This window comes from Bacillus rossius, chromosome 17 (genome assembly GCF_032445375.1).
Source record: "Bacillus rossius redtenbacheri isolate Brsri chromosome 17, Brsri_v3, whole genome shotgun sequence".
Taxonomy (NCBI): domain Eukaryota; kingdom Metazoa; phylum Arthropoda; class Insecta; order Phasmatodea; family Bacillidae; genus Bacillus; species Bacillus rossius.
The window spans coordinates 30,289,819-30,309,798 of NC_086344.1; the positions used below are offsets into that span (position 1 = coordinate 30,289,819).

A 19,980-nucleotide genomic window follows, 5' to 3' on the forward strand; every position below is an offset into this window, starting at 1 on the left:
GTTAGCCAAATAAGGGGGGAAAAGATGCGCGTACAGGTTTGTCTACGTTATCGGCTGTTGAACAAACATCAGCTATGGCAAGTTAAATTGCGGCTATGGAGTGTAAAGGACCAAAAATATTTTTTAGGTCCGCGCGTATGCCGCCGTGCCGTACCGTTTTTTTTTTTAATACCCGTGCTAAAATATTTTTTGACGTGACAACGTCTAATAAATCGATGAACGCCGGCTGCACGCACGAAATAGTGTCCCGTTACGCACATTGTCCCGTTTCGCTGTGTCCCGTTACGCTCATTGTACGCTTGCGCCGCATCTATCTCTTTTCCACTCGATTGGAACAAACATCAATTTTACTTTTTCGAGGCACATTAAACTTGAAACTCTCCCATTCGTTTACTGCTTTTCCTATCATCGTCCTATCCTTAACAGAATAACACAGATTGTAAGAAGTTAAATAGCAAACATGTTTATAAAGTTATAGTTAAAATTATCTCTTCGTTAAAGTAATAAACATATTTGAATTAATGAGTGCAAAAAAAAAAAGTAAATTTATCAATTAAATTGTAGATTTCCTTTCACTCCTCCTTTGTATCCATACGAAATAGTGATAATTCGATAAAAATTATTCAATTTTATTCGTAAAAGTATGCAATCGTTTCACCAATGTTTTGTTATGACGTTGTCACGTTAAACTATCGACTTTACAGACAACCAATTTTTATTTTTTTTTTTATTTCAGCCCTCTCTGGAAGGCCGTGGGTCTAAAGAACGAGACAAGACACTCTTCGGTGTCTTGTCGGGTCGATGATGACCCGGGTGGATCGAGCCGGTTGATACTTAAGAGGGGCGGGTGGGCGACGGGGGGGGGGGGGGGGGGGGGGGTACCTCATCTCCAGCGGGGTCGCGCTCGTTATCAGCGGAGTCGTTATCAGCGGCGCGATAACGACGCGCCGACGAGTGTGTTAGTTGGTGACGGCGGGCGTCTGGCGAGGACGTTGCTCGTGGTATCCACGTCATGTCCGACACGGCAGGTAAGACTTCTCGGAGCCGCCGAAGCCCTACAAAAGCACAGTATTGTTCACCTTCGCGTAACTCGGGCCCTTTTTTTTTTTTTTTTTTGACGTGACAACGACTAATAAATCGATGAACGCCGGCTGCACGCACGAAAATATGTGTCCCGTTACGCACATTGTCCCGTTACGCTCATTGTTCCGTTACGCCGTGTTCCGTTACGCTGTCGGCGAGTGCAGTAATAATAGGTTATATTACAATTGACTAAAAAATTATGGTGATTCATATAATTGATGATAGATATTTGATTACAGTTTATTTATATGAAAAATTTGATTCATAGTTATATTTAAACTTTATAGCCAAACGCGAGTTTTTTAAAATTAATTAAAAGTCATCTACACGTGAACTGTTTCGTCAACTGTTTATAAAGTGAAGTGAAAAGTTAATGTGGTTTTTTTCATTGCTTATTACAACAACTATTTCGGCAATAAAGGTTAATGATTCTTGAATTATAAAATTCTGATTACTAGTATAATTTCAAGTATTTATTCTTTTATTATTAAAATAATAATGATTCAATTTTATTCATAAAAATATGCAATCATTATATCAATGATTTGTTATGACGTAACGTTAAACTATCGTCCGTAAACCGTTTTTACAGACAACCAATGTTTTTAATACGTCCAACTCTGGTTTGCAAACAGCTATACTACGAAGCGCACTTTTCTACACACCCAAATGTTTACATTTCGCTTAATTTGGAACTGATTTTTTTGTTAATACGTCCAACTGTGGTTGCAAACAGTTTTGCTACGAAGCGCAATTTTCTACACACCCGAATTGTTTACATTTCGCGTAATTTAGGACTTTTTTTGTTAATACGTCCAACTGTGGTTGCAAACAGTTTTGCTACGAAGCGCAATTTTCTACACACCCGAATTGTTTACATTTCGCGTAATTTGGGCCTTTTATTTTTTTTAATACATCCAACTGTGGTTGCAAACAGCTTGCTACGAAGCGCACTTTTCTACACACCCGAAATGTTTACATTCCGCGTAATTTGGGCCTTTTTTATTTTAATACGTCCAACTATAGTTGACATCTTCCCAGGCTCCGAGCCAATTTTCAAAGATATATTTCTTTAATTGCAAATCGCCTAATTAACAATTTACACTTTTTTAATATTTTCAATGTAGCCTGATAATTATCTGATTTCTCCGTCACTTAAGTCCATAGCTGTATCCGAATACTAGCCTAATGGATCCATTAGCTAAGGGAGCTACTAGAATTGCATCGTAGAGGACGCGGCCATTTTTTCGTTGCTTCCGAATCCTCACAAGGGATGCCGATACATCTCTGCACACGTCCACTGAATCGAGGTTTCTAGAGTCACTCGTATCCACTGATGCATCCCTAAGTCGATTAGCTTCGACATAGTGTTGTATTCATTTTGTAGATAATATAATTTAGGTTTTTTTCCCATAATATGGGTTTTAAAACGTTATAAGCGTAAGTGATAGCTCAAATAGAGAAAAATGAAAACGTTAATACATATCACCGATATTAAAACTTTAATCTTATAGTTGTACTTAATGCTCATTTTAAGTTTTTTTAATCATTTTAATTTCATAATAACCATTTTATTTTGAACTATAACATTTATAACCGCTATGCTAAATTTTTTTTTTTAATTGGCTGTTTTTCTTTACGGTTTTTTTCTGAATATTCGTTGATATCAAGACTCTAAATGGTTACGTGCACATCAGTACGACCAACTGACAAGTGGTGCTAGCAGCAGAAGTATTCGGATACTGTTCATCCGTTAGAAATGCGTCATTTGCACACTATAACAGCATTTTCTAAGGGATGTAGGGGGGTCTTTACCACAACGCAAAAATACCATAACGCAGAATGTCAAAATTGACCACAACGCCGAAATACCATAACGCCGAATGTCAAAATTGTACCACAACGCCGACAGCTAGAAAACTGCTGTGTTCCACAACGCCGAATTACCACAACGCCGAAATAACAACTTATTGAAATTTATTGTGTGTGTTTCTTAAATGTATTTTAACGCCGAAATACCACAATCAAACCTAACTTAACCTAACTTAACCTAACCTTTGTGGCAGTCCTGCAATGGCATTTTTCGGCGTTAGTGTATTTCGGCGTTGTAGTACACAGCAGTTTTTTTCTAGCTGTCGGCGTTGTGGTCAATTTGGCATTTCGGGGTTGTGGTATTTCGGCGTTGTGGTATTTCGGCGTTGTGGTATTTCGGCGTTGTGGTGCATCCCCGTGTGTGTGCTGTGGGCGCATCTCTGTGTGTTCGGATACATCCCACGAAAGACGACCTCGACGTCATTTCCCGAGATAGCGGCGAACTTCGGAACTGTTCGGGCACCCAAGTTACGCGAAGGTAAACATTTGGGCCTTGCCGAGAAGTCGTTGTGCTTCGTGGGTTTCCCTTCTATTCCGCAGGGGTGCCCACAAGGGGGGATAACGACGCAGACTGCGTCATTAAAATTTCAGGGGGGGTGGTTAAAAGACGAGAAAAATGTATATATTATTTACATAATTATAGCTTCTAATGTGAAAATACGTCTCTGGTGCTTTGATAATTGAAAGGGATCATGTAAATTAAATTGGCAACCCCGCACTTTCCTCAACAAAAGCAGTTTGGGATCTGTCGGTTCAGGATGGAAATATTACCTGATATGACCAAAATTATTATTAGAAAATCAGTTTTAATTATTGCAAAATGTGATAAAATATAATACTAAAAAAGTATAATATTATAAAATAATTGAGTAAATCATTGAGAAAATGGCATAAAAAATTTCGGTGGGAGGGGGGGGCGCATCATTAGGTTAGGGGGGGGGTGAGTCATAGTGTTCGGGGGGGGGGGGGGCACATCTGTATTCCGGGGCTAAGTGCCCCCGTCTACCCGGGCACACACGCAGGGTGTGCAGAGCTTCTGAATGAAACACGCGACTTGAAAACTGCTCGAGATGCCAAAGTGGTGTCGTTTTACGATATGCATTCAAACTACGGACACGTAGTTTTTTTTTGTTTTTTTTTTAGTTTCTAAACTATAACAGCTGCAGTACCCGGCGTTTCCCTGGCATAACACAGGGTGATGAATTGTCCGCGAGTTAAATCAGAATGGATAGCGTTGTATGACAGTGTAGTGAACACACAATTACTGCTTGTACTCTATGACCTATGATTTTCTGTTTACCCATGGTGATCGGTTGAAAGGTTTAGAAGTTTATGCGCTGCAGCACCATCTAGCGGAGAGTTATAATAAAATGGATAGCATAAAAAAACCTCTCCATGAAAAAAAAATCACTTCTATGTGCCAATTTTCATGGTGATCGGTCAAACGATGTTGGAGTTTATCAACGTCATACACACCAACGTCCAATTTTATATATATTATATATATATACATCAAAAAAATAAAAATGTAAAAAAAAATTGGTTGTCTGTAAAGTTGGTTTACGGACGATAGTTTAATGCGACAACGTCATAACAAAACATTGATGAAATGATTGCATACTTTTATGAATAAAATTGAATTATTTTTATTTTAATAATAAAATAATAAATACTTAAAATTATATCTACTAGTAATCATATTTTTAAAATGCAAGAATAATTAACCTTTAATGCCGAAATTGTTGTTGTAATAGGCAAATGAAAACCACATTAACTTTTCACTTCACTTTATAAACAGTCGACGAAACAGTTCACGTGTAGATGACTTGTAATTAATTTTAAAAACTGGCGTTTAGCTATAAGGTTTAAATATAATTATGAACAAGTTTTCATATAAATAAACTGTAATCAAATATCTATCATCAATTATATGAATCACCATAATTTTTTAGTCAATTGTAACACAACCTATTATTACTGCACTCGAAGACAGCAAAAACGGAACAATGTGCGTAACGGGACAATTTTTTCGTGCGTGCAGCCGGCGTTCATCGATTTATTAGACGTTGTCACGTCAATATTTTAAATAAATTACATTCATGAAACACCCTTTAGTGCTTCGTGAAAGCAATTGAGGGACTTTCACATCTTGTGGTCACCACAAATATGCCACATAATGGTTGAGAAGGCTGTGTTCAGATTTAATTTAACAAATACACTATTCTCCTGTTTTGTTAGTGTCCATAAAAAGACCAAAAAAAAAAGGGCAGTCATGGTGACTGACGACAGAAGTAAAAACTTAAAACTTTGTTTTTAAAATGAGTAGTATGGCATCATTTCTACGTCAAATGTACGTAAGAAAATTATTTTGGTATTATAGCAGTATGATGTCAGTATGATATAATTTATCCTTATATGGGTTTTGTTTTGGACAACAGATGTCAGTGGTGTGTCAGAATTACGTAAAAATCTATTACCTAGCTATGACTTACCAGTGATGTCAGACCTAGGCTATGTTTTCAGTGGCCAATGCACAGTACACAAAAATTAAACTTTTTTCACGTGGTCAATTTAACTTCACGAACTGTTACTACAGCATGTCGGTGACGTGAACTCACAAGATGTTACCCATCCAAAAAGAGTCCAACACGCACATCATACAGTAGAGTCCAGTGTGTACAATATACTAGTGTATATATGCGTATACATGTACACAGGCCGCTGCGCGTCGCCAGTCTGGCACAATTTTAATCCCATCGCACCCAAAGAGGTTTCACATCAAAAAGTGAATGTGTATGTACTTTTGTACACACGATATAAGTTATACTTGTATGGGATTACTAAAATAATAACCTGAATTTAAAACACACATTATAACACTAAGTATGTGTCGATTCATTTGTTTTTTTACTCAAACAACTGAAATCAATCCGTAAATACTTCCTACAAACAAACTTCCACATCACTGATCTAATTCAATATTTAAGATTTAAAAGTAAAAAATTTAGTCACGAAATTATTTTATCGTTTATGGCGTCGAATATATATATATATATATATAGGCTAACAATTTGCTGTGTTCCTACGGTATGCGCTATCTCTACATTTCAATGTCAACTAAGGGTTGTAATGCCAGATTTATAACTTTTTTTTTGTTGTCATTTTTTATTTGCATTTCTATTAATTATAACATAAAGTATTTAAGGGTGTTTGTACTATTATAAAGTTTTACTTTTTAATACATATGCGGGGTGTAAATTCTGCAGTGTTCACGAAAGCAATACATACGAATGAACCGCGCGGGTCCGCCATCTTTTCGAGATTTATGAGACTTCCGCAGATGGCAGCATAGTGGTTACACATTTCCGTTCCAATTCCAATCGACTTTCTTTCCATTCACGAAATTATTCCTTCCAAATTCCGTATACCAAGAGCTAAAACTTTTACATCAAATAAACTACCGTCAAATTGTATTTTAAAAAAAGTTGACAATAAGCAGCCGAATAGAAATAAGAAATACAGATGATCGAGGGTCTACTTTAAAAATCATTACGGAAACGTAACTATGAAATGGGGGAATGTGAAACGCGACCCGCTGTAAAAATCTGAAAACATCATGCTAAAATAAAATTTTATAAAATGACATTACATAACAATAAACTCTGAGCGAACTGGATCTCGTGCAGCGAAGCAATACAACCTAGCAGTCAAGGTGAACACCACACAAAAAAAATCGAATGAAAGCAGCTTGATTGGTGACGGATTACATAATAGGAAAACCTAAGATTCACACCAGTTCATTCCTAGACTGCGTTCGTGCGTGTCCGGTTTTCGACGTGAATTTCCGACAGGGATATCAATTAATCTCGGGTTTTGGTGTATCTTCGGCTGAGGATACGGCACAGCACAAAACTCGTAATCTATGAAAGCTACAGAGTTTGAGTAAACATATCTTAGCAGAGCAGACTTTGCTCGTGATAGGTACGTATGACTCACACTTTCAGCATTTGCAGTGATGGCGTAATTAACGCTGGTGGGGAGCGTCGAATTGAAGTAATAGACCGCTTGGCGTGACACGATATTTAACGTAAAATTCTTTAAAAAAATATTGAGCAAATTCTGTTTTCCACTACATAGACTACTGAATCATTTGATTAGCATACGTAAATTTGTACTATATACTGAAATACTTCCGGTAAAAGCGGAAATGACTTGAAAAAAAATACCAAACTGATTCATTCGCGTAACTCTCCGAACTCTCGGAACTCCCGCGGAGGCCGGCGTCGACGCTTATATCCCCATGGCGTCCTTCTGGAAGTCACGAGAGCGGCTGTGACATGTTGCAACATTCCAAGCCAACCTAACACCCGAAAAGACCAGAAAGACGGCGTTTATTCGCGCCACTCCGCGCGGTGACCTCGGGAAACTCGCAGAATTCCCAGGCCGCTTAAAGTGTCGGTGACATTAGTTCGAGACCGGACGCGGGACGGAGAGCTTGGAGCGGAGGGGGAGGGGTAGCCAGACCCTTGTAATCCAGCCGGGCACGCATGGCATGTGTGACATTAGCACCCATGCGGGACCACTGGCCAGACTCACTGGAAGGCCCGCACGGGTGCCTGGCACGCGCTACGACCTTGCCTCCTAGCACGCATGCAACAATACCATAAAGTTTCCCTTTTTTAATTTTAGTTGGCGCTAGCTGCCACAGATGGCAGAATGTGGCTACATGAGACTTCCGTTCCATACAAGAAATTACTGCTTCAAATGCGGTAAATTGTAACGGCAGTAAAGACTGATAAAACCCTGACTTGATGTAAGCTTTTGGACATACGCCATTGCTAAGAAATGGTGTATGTCCAAAAGCTTACATCAAGTCATGCACCCCCATTGCACAAATCTTTCAAAGATAATATCAATGCCCGGTATGGACCCGGTATGCATATTTCTCATGGGGAAGTTGAAAAATGCTTAGCAATGGCGTATGTCCAAAAGCTTACATCAAATCATGCACTCCCATTGCACAAATCTTTCAATGGTAAAATCCTATATGACGTCGTTCGTTTCCTATCGCTCCTCTTTTAAACTTCATAACATGCTCCTACTCCATAGACTAATGCCTCCGTTGTCAGTAACATCTCAAGTTGTGCCGACTTCAAGTGCAGTGACCCGACAGGCGAGGAAGCGGCGGGCGCCAGCCGGCCCTCCAGCAGGGAGGTGGTCTCTGTGGCGCTGAAGGTGGGACGCCGCACCGAGCTCAAGAAGCTGTGGGCGTCGCAGCCGCTGGACGCCACCGTCGCCGAGCTGTGCGGCGAGTTCGGCCTGGACCCAAACCCGCGCAAGTACGCGCTCCGGCTGGTCGCCAGCGAGGAGGACGAGCGGCGCAACCGCTACCTGGGCGAGGACAGCCGCGGCGAGATCCGCGACGGCTGCATCCTGAGCCTCGTGCACTCGCCCGAGCAGGAGGTGCATTGTCTCTGCGTGGTGACGCTGCCCCTCGCCTCCTGGGCGGACACGCCAGCTCTAGCGGGTCGCATCCTTGTTAGGCACTCACCCGTGCAAAGGAGGTCAACTAATACTGCCTCTTGCCTCCTGGGCACATGCCCACCCAAGCAGGTCATGTCCTTGGTAGGCACTCTCCCGAGAAAGGAGGTCAACTAATACTGCTTCTTTCCTCCATGGCATACACTCGCCCAAGCAGAAAGTGCATCATCTGCCATAGAGGTCACAGGATACTGCATCTACCCTCCTTGGCATACACTCGCCCGAGTAGGTAACATCCTTGGTAGGCACTCACCCGAGCAATGAGGTCAACTAATACTACTCCTTTCCTCCTAGGCACACACTCGCCCAAGCAGAAAGTGTATCATCTGCCACAGAGGTCACAGGATACTGCATCTACCCTCCTTGGCATACACTCGCCCGTGTAAAAACTCTTGTTATTTTCCATAAGTTCACCCAATACTGCTTCTTACCCCTCTCTTTTAATCCTTTTGTGTAGACATGCTCCAAAATATGAAAAATTTAGTTTAACTTCCCGATATCAAAACATAAGAAAAAAATTTATTTTTCATACTGAATTCAAGTATCTAAACATGTTCATTGGTGACATTATGAGTTAATAACTATATTATCGCAAGGAGATAAGCAGCGGTAAGCAATGGGGCAATGTTACACCTGAAACCATGATCTGATCTTCTCACAAATGTTTCTGTTCTTTAAGTATCTAAGACTCATAAATGCATTTATGTATGAACTCGTCCAATTCCAGGTAAAGATCATACTCCGGAGGCTAGTTTCCAAGGACGAACGGCAGTGGGCTCTAGAGCGAACGTCCGTCTACACCTGCGACCCGATCTTCTCCAAGGAGTTCGTGTCCTGCGGTGGGCTCTTCGTGCTGTGCGACCTGATCGCCGATCTCTCCGTCCCGCTCGAGGAGATCGCCCTGTGCCTCGGTAGCGTGCTCGACATCCTGACCTTGAAGTTGGCGCCCTCCCTCAGCATGGGGGCAATCACCCGAATGATGAGCTTCGCCACGAGTGAAAACCCGCTCGACAGCAGGGTCGTCGAGGACTCGCTGGCCATCCTCAGGGCCATCATGGTCCGGAAGCGTGTCGACGACGAGGAGAGCTCGCTCATCGAGAAGAACCTCTCCATGTCAGACCTCGTGCACAACGTCTGGAACCGGGACCATCCCGAGATCCAGCGACGGGCGCTAGCGGTCATCAACGCCCTGGCCGAAGGGGAGAACTCCAAAAGGATCCTGCAGTCCATGGCGTCGAACAAGTACCGAGAGACCGTGTACCGGAATGTCATCCAGAGCTCTGAAGTCAGCGAGTCGATGGCTCATGAGCTCCATGTGTACCAGAACCTGGTGCTAAACCTCCAGGAGTACAAGCTGAATACGATAGTTGACCCTTCAGGGGAGGACCACAAGAAGGTGCTCGAGTTGAAGTCCATCATCAGCAGGGTGGAGGCAGACCTGAATAGTCTGGCGTACAGGGAGCCGGAGAGCCTGTCCGTGCCTGATGTGCCGCAGGCGCGCTACAGCTGTGCCCCTCGCGTGGAGAGCGACCCTAAGTGCATCGAGGCCGAAGGCTGGCCCGAGAAGACGTTCCCGAGGAGCATGTCCACCACGAACTTTGAGGATTACTTCAGCACATCCGGTCTGGTCCCCAGCTCCATCTGCAAGATCACACTGGATTTCATGCTGTACTTCCCTAAAAGGTGCATACACACAACTCGCACTTATCTTAACTCTTTTGAACATAGCCATTTGTGTGCAATGATATCACAGGATTTTCATTTCAAAACTGAGCCATCGAGAGGGAGGCGCAATGGGAGCAAAATCCACGGAGGCCATGCATCAGGAGGGCCTTTGTTAAGTTTCGAGATTCTTTTTGATGCTTGGGTTTACCCTGATATTATGAAAATAAAAAATATATTGCTAACAGAATTCGAAGAAAACCTTACATATTATGGATGCGAACAGACAATTTTACATTTATGGCCACCATAATATTTACAGTTTTCATGTTTTTAATTATAGGGTTTGAAGTTATTTGACAAAAATATTTGCACCCAGGCCTTTAGTTTCTCTCGATGGTTCTATTCTAAAGGACAAGTGTCTGGCCATCATATGATTCTGATTATTCATTGTTTTTCCTGAGCCACCAATGATGGATATTTGATAAGTTGTCATTGCCGACTCATCCCCCATTTCTCTGTCAGGTTATGTCGAGTATTTACATTGCTGTTGATAAAATTTTAAGTTCAAACAAGATTAAATTACTCCCCATAAATTTGGAATTTGATACAATGTAAGTTACGTATTACAAATCCTTTTATCCAACAAGGACTGGAAACTGCTGCCTGTGACTAACCAGACAATAGGCTTAACAAAGTGTGCGTTCAAACCGGACCTGTAGAAGTCCTCGCTGGTCGTGAATGGGAACGCGTCACGCTCCCTTTTCAAGGATCGTGGTTTCGATTTCAGCACTTGCTGCATCACTCTAATATTAGCAGTGAGTTGATTCCAAGTGGTTAGAAGCCTATTTTTAATATTGGACGTCCCTTCACCTTAAATTAAAGAGATAGGAGCCAAGTGATGACATATTATTAGGCCAATAAACTATTTATAACATTTTAGTTGAAAATTTTGCCTTCGTTAAATCATTTTATATAATGTAATGGTACTGTAAGCTAGTAAGAAATGGTTGCTTCAAGCATTTTCCCCTCAGTGGTCATTGGTGTGAAGTAAATATTAAATTCAGTCGTGGGAATGACTACAAATGTAATAATAATGTTTATAGATTTGGTCTTTGTGAATCTCTTAGTGTGTAACCTTTACCTTTACCAACGACAAATTTACAATATTTAACAATAAAAATTTGTTATGGCATTGAAACTAGTGAAACCAAATACGGCATCTTAAGTTTCCCATATTACCCCGTTAACCACGCGATGTAAAACACTGCCGATTATTCTAAAAAGACCATACCACTGGAACATTAGTGTAATGTGATAGTTCCTTCTGCTGCTCATGGTCACTGGAAAACTAGTATAGGTTTAATGCACTTATGGCAGATCACAGGGATTGAGGGTTGTCTGAGGAGACTCAGAGATGTGATAGACTAGGTTAAGTGCTGCGGGTTACTTTTTGGATAGGAATTTCTCTGAGTCAACCACAGGTTAGCCAGGGCACTTACACACGGGCGACTTTCTGTCGCAGCGACTGAGTAATATAAAGTCGCTTGACCTTTCACACGAACGTCACTTTAGCCGCAGCATCAAGACGGATTTCGTAGAGTTAGCATGCCTTCCTGTGGAATTTTTCTGCCCTTTTTTATCTTTCTTCTCTTCTAAACACAGGTCATCAGAGTTTCCATCACTTTAATTTTTTAATGCACAATTATAGAGTTCAGATCTTTTACTACCTCTGAAATTAACAGTTCCGATTCAATATCCATTGTTGAATGCCGTGTCGATTCACTACAAGGCATCTACTCTGGCATGTCGGTTCATGGCAGTCGCTGCTACAGTTGTATCGCCCGTGTGAAGGGACAGGTTTCAACATGCTTGTTTCATTGTCCTTGGCAACAGCTCAGCGACTGTTTGTACGCGGGGACTCTTGACCGAAATGGAACCAGTTCTGTATTTCACGTCGATGCTGGGATTTTAAAAAAAAATAAGGTTGCTAATGTGCATGGTTCCAGCAAGAGCGACAGGCCCCGTGTGCGAGTGTCCCTGGCGTCGTAGGTACACCAAGTCGTTCGCGCGCCTGATGCTGGAGGAGACGTCGCTGTCGCACTCGTTCCCGGCGACGTGCGACCGGCTGGCGCGGCTGGTGTGCGACGTGACGGGCGTGGGCCGGGCCCCGCGCAAGGACGGCAGCCTCTTCCAGCCGATGGTGTTCGCCGCCAAGCCGGGGCTGCACCTGCTGGAGGAGCTCTTCTGCCGCTCCGTGCCGCTGCTGGGGCGCACCAGGCGGGAGATGCGCGCCAGGACCGTCGAGGACGAGGACAAGGCGAGTCGCCTCCGCCTCTGCTTTCCTGACGCTCGGGCATCTCAGCGCTCGGGTCAGGGCATTTGGTGGGAGTGATCCCGTGAATGTGTAACCACGGTGCTGCTGATGGTGCGAACCAAAATTCACAAAGCCAAAGGGAAACATTATAGTACTAACTGTTTAATTAACTTTAACAAGTTAAGCATTAATAATGTTCGCAGGCTTTCACGGCCATTGTCTGAAGTAGCTTGGCTACTGGGTTGTAGCCGTGTCCTTGGAGAATAATGTACCGACTTTTCGGTCGACATTGCAGTCGCCATCATCATGGAGCATTTACCTACCTGCAGTTACCTACTGTAACAAAGCTACATCAAGTTAAGAATTTATTTTATAGAATTCAATTTTAAAAATCAGGTCCAAATCCGGGGTTTAGTAAATTTATTTGTTCAAATCTTTTTCGCTTTTATTGGAGCCATTTCATTATACAGTTTAAATTTTCAGTCTGCTACAAAAATGTTTCAAAATTATACATAACTGCTCCGGCAGCGAATTATAGTGGGGGGTGCGGAAACTATGTATGATTGGTGTCAAGAAATGTAGTAAAAAACACATTTTTATGTATTTATCATGTTTTTTTAAGATTTTTACATTAAATATCGTGCCCGAGTATTGTATTTGCAACATGAGAAAACATGAATTTTGCATTTCTTGATACTCGGTGCAAATCACACGTTGCTAGAGCTCGCTGCTGGAGCAATGAAATGGCGGGTAAAAAAAGAGACTTGGGGGGAAAAAAGATACTGATCCCGCCGTGAGAAGCATTTGGCTGGCGCCGCGGTTGTTAGTGCCCGTTACCAAAGGAGGGCTGGGAAACGGGAGAGACAGGGTGTGGGACGTGTACGGATGTCCGCAGGTGTTCCCCGTGCTGCGGCGGCAGCTCCAGCAGGCGCTGCGCTCCAGGCCGCAGTCCCTGGAGAAGCTGGACGAGGCCTTGCACGACCAGTCCTACCACTCGGTGGCCGCCGCCTGGGAGCAGGAGCGCGCCGACCGCGAGCAGTGGGTCGTCGCGCGCTGCCCCTCCGTGCAGGAGCTCAAGGCGTCTCGGCGGCAGGACCTGCTCGAGCTCGTCAAGGAGCAGAGGATCGGGCTGCTCAAGGACGGCGCGGACTTCCCGCTCTACAACTCCAGGGGGCAGGTCTGTTCCCTCAGCGCACGTTCTGACTTAACGGGTCTGTTCCCTCGGCGCATATCCTGGCGCAACGCGCGCGTAGCCGTGCCCAACCCAGAGGAGTACCCAACACCCTCCTTCCCTTGGGGGTGGTTGAGTCTTTACTTCATACCTAGAGACTGGAAAAATTCGCGGATTCAATGACCTCTAGGATAGCTTCCATTATCCTCTGCATTTCTCAAGTAAACACTCGTGTTCATTAGGTACTAAATTGTGAGGCGTCTCCACTGGGTAGCTTGTGATTCGACGCTTCTTTGGCCGATAGTCTCTCATTGTCCCAGAGAGCTCCAGTTAAACTGCGAGCCAATAGCAGAACGAGCAGAATTGTACACATGTTTGAATTTCAGCCTATCACGTAATGAATCCGCGAATTTTTCCGGTCTCTATTCATACTACACTCATAAAAAATTTCATAAAAGTAAAATCTTAGATGTAACTAGCTGCAGTACCCGGCGTTGACCGGACTGAACACATGGTGATACACCGTCCGCGTGTCAAAGCAAAATGGAGAACGTGATGGACACAGAGAAATTGACACACAATTGCTGTTTGCATGTCTTGAGACCTATGTTTTATTCTGTTTCGTCCATGGCGATCGGTTTGAACGGTTTGGAAGTTTATGGCACTACAGCGCCGTCTAGCAGCGAGTTACAAAAAAAATTGGATGGCATAAAAATCCTTCTCCGTGAAAAAACTGTTCGATGTACGAACTTTGGAGTTTATCAAAGAGTTATACATACCATCATCAAATTTTATATATAGATATAAATATAATTAATCTATTTATTTTCGTAATGACATAAAAAAAGGCACACCAAGGATAGGGTGCAGGGTTTGGAGCCATGAACCAACTGCTATTTTGGAACATGACATCATAGCCACGATCTTGTTTTCCCATAACTTTCCTGCACTGTAGAAAATATCGAGAAAACATTTAAAATTAATAACATTATACATTACAATAATTTTATAGTTAATTATTATGATTATACTAACTAAATATTATAGGATGATTTGTTTAGTTTCGACTCTGTAGACGAACGACGTGGTACAAGTTCTTCGAAAAGGAAGATTTAACAAAAAAAATAGTGCATAAAATTAGTTTCTGTTTGATTCCCTTTTTTTATACAAAAATTTAACTGGACAAGCAACAAAGAAACTGGAGCGCTGGTTGTCGGCAGAGGGAGAAGAAGAAGCTGCGGCACGTGTACCTGACCAGCAACCAGAAGACGCTCATCTACCGCGACTACGACGAGAGCAGCTCGAGCCAGGGCAAGCTGCAGAAGGTGCAACTCACGAGCGTCGCCAGCCTGGTGACGGGCAAGAGGTGCCCGCACCTAAGGGAGGTCAGGTGAGCCCGAGAAGCTACTCCGCACGACGTCAGGGTCCCCGACGGCGGTCGGCCTCCCGGCGCGCCGGAGGGTCCACCCGAAAATTTACTGTGTGTCCACATAGAATAATCCCCCAGTTCGAGGTCGCGATTATAGAGTAACTCGAGCAATTTTCAGACAAGCACGAGTTCTGCTTCGTTGATTTCCTCAATGACTCTTTCCCCAGTTAGTGTAGGGTGCAAACTTTGCTCGGGAGCATGATGGAAAGTCCCTTCCTCCATTGGAATCTCTTTTGTTGCGAGAGTGGCTGAACGTCCAAGTTCCTGACCGTTGGATTGGTCGTAATGGTCGAGACGACCGAGCACTTCTTCTTTTTCCGCTGGCCTCCACGTTCACCTGACATAACCCAATGGTTTTCCTGAGTTTAGACAGTGAATTGAAGAGGTCATTGCTCAGGAACTTGTCAATCGAAGTGTGGGAATAATTGGTTAGTTTACCTCCAATTTGATGTATGTTTTTTTTTTAATACACCATAGAAACTTGGACATTCTTTTATGGACACTTTTGGTTCATTCGACTCAAGAGAATGGAGAGGTTACAGGCAAGAATAAGAAAATCACAGCAATTTAAAAAGTTACAGAGAGAATGTTTTGGAAAGATTATTGCAATCCTTAGTGGGATAAGATTTTGTATTTCTTCCCCATATTAGCCCCGCATGCCTGGTACCTCGTATTTAGAATAAATCTATGAACGCCGGCTGTACGCACAAATGTGTCCCGTTACGCACATTGTCCCGTTACGCTGTGTCCCGTTACGCTCATTGTACACTTGCGCCACATCTATCTCTCTTCCACTCGATTGGAACAACCATCGATTTGACTTTTTCGAGGCACATTAAACTTGAAACACTCCCATTCGTTTCCTACTTTTCCTATCATCGTCCTATCCTTAACGGAATAACACAGATTGAAAGAAGTTAAATAGCAAACACGTATAAAAGTTATAGTTGAAATAATCTCTTCGTTAAAGTAATAAAACATATTTGAATTAATGAGTGCAAAAAAAAGTAAATTTATCAATTAAATTGTAGATTTCATTTCATTATTTCTTTGTATCCATAAAAAATAGTGATAATTCAATAAATTATTCAATTTTATTCATATAATTATGCATTCATTTCATCAATGTTTTGTTATGACATTGTCACGTTAAACTATCGTCCGCAAACCAACTTTACTGACAACCAATTTTTTTTCCTTTTTTTTTTTTTAGACTTATTCCTTCCACAGTATTCTCTGTGATGTCTTCGTGTTAAGCAAGTGACATCGTTTGATTTAGTCTTTCTTTGTGGGTGTTTGTGTATTAATATTTCTTGTTGATTTGTAGGCGCTTCTTACCCCGAGGAGACTACAAACCATCCCGCGGAAACTACATTTGTGTTCTGCGTCAGGAAATGTAGTTAAAAAAAACACAACTTGCGTACATTTATCACGCTTCTTAAGGAGTTTCGTGTGAGTGTGCTTGCGACGTGCAGAACTCGTTCCGTTTACCGAGGTTAGATGTCGCACACACACACAAATCTCCGGCGGGTGGTGGGAGACGTGGTTCCAACAATGAGTTTGACCTTAGTGGGGGTTGGGGTTTGGGTTTGTTGTTTCCGAAGGCAGAGGAAGATGGACACGGACCTGGTGGAGCTGTCCTTCTCGCTGCTGCTGGAGGAAGACCCGCCGTCCTTGGACCTCGTGGCGCCCAACAGGCAGACCTTCGACAGCTGGGTCGACGGCCTCAACGCCCTCCTAGGTAACCGAACCTTGGGGGATGTAATTACACATTTATTGTCATATTATATATGCTTTTTGTGTATATTATATTGCGATATTATTTATTTATTGTGAACATCAATGCTAGAAAAAAGTATTTACAAACTTTTTTTCAAGTGTATTTACAAAAGTGAGGTTATGTTCCCGTATGTATAATTTATTTAACATTATAATTAAAATAAATAGTTTTGATTATTTATTGATTTTAATTACTAATTAAAATTTATCTCGAATAATTTACTAAACTAAATAATTAAATATTTATATCTTTTTTTTATTTTTAACAAACTTATATATAATTTAAATCCATTATTTTTAATTATTTTTTTATATTAATTATTTTCATGCAGAGTTGAAGTGAATTTTTTTTTTCATTGCGCCATGTATAGTGTAACTTCCAAATGTGCGTGCATAAGTTGGCTACACTGTCAGCTGACGACCATGGTGTCTGGCAGGTCGGGAGATGACCAGCGCCACGATGCTCGCCGACCTCGAGGTCCTGACCGACATGGAGGTGCGACTGCTGCTGCTCGAGTTGCAAGGGATGAACATCCCCTTCAAGCCTCCGCCCGTACCGCCGCCCCCGCTCTGCTACCCTTTCGACGACGAGTCTGCCGCCTGAGCCAGCCCTATCCCCTCCTCGAGTTCCACCATCCCACCGCCAGGACGGGAAGCCTTATTTTCACAGACGAGAGAGTCTAACTCCCGGTCGTGCATCTTCGGGTTTTTTTTTTTGTTCACTGTAAATAAATATGGCGGTGTTAATGAAAGGATACTAATGGTCAATTAGGTTAGGTTAGCTACATTATAAATACTTTAAAACATTGTTGACGGTGGATTTTGTTAGGATAGCTACATTAAAGATACGGGAAAAAAACATGAACTTCGGGGAACTTCGGGTTTTGACTCTCTCATCTGTGAAAAGAAGGCTTCCCCCGCCAGGATAATCAGCGTTCGTGTGCGGTGCTGCCATCGGAAGCTGCGAACCAAAGGGAAACGTTGTGATATTAACTTTTTGATGAATTTTTAACACTTCCAAATTCGGGGCATTCTAGTATATATATATATATTTTTTTTTCAAGACATTTTTTTTTTTTCGTTTTCATTGAAGCCGTTTCATTATAATACCTATGTATTTTAAAATTTCTGTCTTACAAAATCAGATGATTCGATAGTCGACGACGCAGCTGCTCCGGCAGCGAATTCTAGCGGCGTGCGCGGGAACTACGCGCGATTCGCGTCCGGAAATTCAGTTCAAAAATACAAAACAAAAAAAAAATTCGCGTTATTTATCGCGCTTGGCTTTATTTTAAGGAGTTCTACGTTGAATTTTTGTGTCCCGAATTTTCGCGTTACGTGCCGAGAACACGCGAAATTGTTTCTTCGCCCGAGGTTCAGATGTTTGCAAATCTCTGGCGAGTGGTGAACTTCGGGAATGTTCGGGGTTGGTCGTTAGTCAGCGAGTCTTGCGTGGCGTCTAGACTTTCATTGAAGCCGACCTCCCTGGCGAAGTTGCATTTACGCCGGCTTTCGGCGTGAAGGTCCTGGGTTCGGGACCTTGCTCAAACACGGGCATCCATTTGTATCACGCGCAGGTTTCACCCCGTGAGCTTAACTTCTTCAGTCACTCTTTGTCAGTTCCTAAGAAATTTAAATTTTTTATAGTAACTAAGCTTTTTTTTGTATTTTTTGTGTTTTAATAATCTTACGCGGTAATTATAATAATGAAATCATTTTTAAATAAAAAATAAAAGTAAAATAAAATATATTTCTTTCGTGGCCATAAATTATGTTGTCCACTAGAATGCAAGTAAACTTTAACCCACACATTCAAAGTTTGATGAACTCCGTGTATCATTGAAATATAAATTGTTAGGAAGATTAATATAATAATAGGTACTTAACCACGATAATTCTTTAAAAAAAAACTCTTTTTTGATAGCTTTTGACTACTTGTTAGCAAAATGTGTAATAAGCAACGAGAATTTTTTCTTTAAATTGCTATTTGTTTACGTGACTAACTTTACTAATTACGACTTTTAAATTACATCACAGTATTCTCATGAGAGGTTTTTATTTTTTAATAGCTACATGTTAACCAAATATACAAAAAATTGCATATATTATTTATCTTCCAAAAATCTTAAAACAAAAAAAAATCATTATTTTTACAGTAAGTAAGTAAGTAAGATTTTAAGATTTTCCAGAACTATAAAATTTGTTTTGTTCAACAAATAATTGACAAAATTAGGAAATAATATTAATTTTAATAATTGAGCATTTTAAGAGTTATTAAAATTGATTAGTAATTTCTACAAGAACTCAAACATTATCATCTTAACTCTACTGATGGTATTAAACTTTTGGTGGAACCCGTTAATTGGTAACAACGATGTCAAAATAAACGGAACTCAGATTATGGCAACGCAAACATATCATAAAATAGAGATGGTTGTCTGGTTGTGGTGAAAATTGCAAATTGTAAGCAATTATTAACGATTTATTGATGAAAAGTTGTCTTACGTGTTTCTGTTACTGTGTAACGTCTGAAGGCTAGTCCCACTGTTTTTTTTTTATTTTTAATAAATCTGTTAAAGTTTGTTCTCCTTTGAAAATGAATTATTGCGATTTTCATTAAATAATTCTACCCCTACAGCAAGAGTACGTGCATACAGTGCATTCAAGTGCATTATTTTCGTCATTAAATTGTTCACTGGGAAAAGCAAAGCAATTTCTTTTCTCGTTCTTGAGCTCAAAACATTCTTGTGTGGAAACGTTTGGGTGCTCGTAGACTACTTGTATTTCTTTAATAAAATGTTATATGCTACGATTCTGTTTCCTGCTAATGTATATGAACACACAGAGGAACGTTTTCAAAAAAAAAGATGCGGAATACTTTCCTCATCATATATGGCAAAATTATCGTTGTCTTCCTTTCATCGTTGTCTTCTTTTCTTTTGTGTAAGGATGCACGAGATGATCTTTCCGAGAAAGATGTGTTTCCGCTTCCCAATAGCATTCAACTCCAGATAAGACTGTTACTATACAAATTATTTTAAAGTTAAGTGCACAGATAGGCCTACACGATTAAAAAATAATGTCATAAAAAAGGCGAGTGAGAATTAATTTTTTTTTTCACAAATA

The 19,980-nt window shown here is 41.4% G+C and overlaps 1 protein-coding gene across 1 annotated transcript; it reads left to right on the forward strand.

The window, feature by feature from the left end:
- The first annotated feature begins 976 nt into the window (after window positions 1–976).
- LOC134540783 (engulfment and cell motility protein 2-like) lies at window positions 977–19,455 on the forward strand. Its single transcript, XM_063383700.1, has 8 exons — window positions 977–1,028; window positions 8,129–8,418; window positions 9,224–10,179; window positions 12,211–12,478; window positions 13,371–13,652; window positions 14,867–15,036; window positions 16,680–16,816; window positions 17,292–19,455. The coding sequence occupies exons 1-8, from the start codon at window positions 1,013–1,015 to the stop codon at window positions 17,456–17,458; spliced, it is 2,286 nt and encodes a 761-aa protein (XP_063239770.1). The 5' UTR covers window positions 977–1,012; the 3' UTR covers window positions 17,459–19,455.
- Window positions 19,456–19,980: the final 525 nt, after the last annotated feature.

What these genes read in the sequence shown, in the direction of transcription:
- LOC134540783 (XM_063383700.1), top strand. An exon ending in TGCACTCGCCCGAGCAGGAG is followed by an intron (nt 8,419 to 9,223) that starts GTGCATTGTCTC and finishes GTCCAATTCCAG; the next exon opens with GTAAAGATCATACTCCGGAG. An exon ending in ATGCTGTACTTCCCTAAAAG is followed by an intron (nt 10,180 to 12,210) that starts GTGCATACACAC and finishes CTGGCGTCGTAG; the next exon opens with GTACACCAAGTCGTTCGCGC.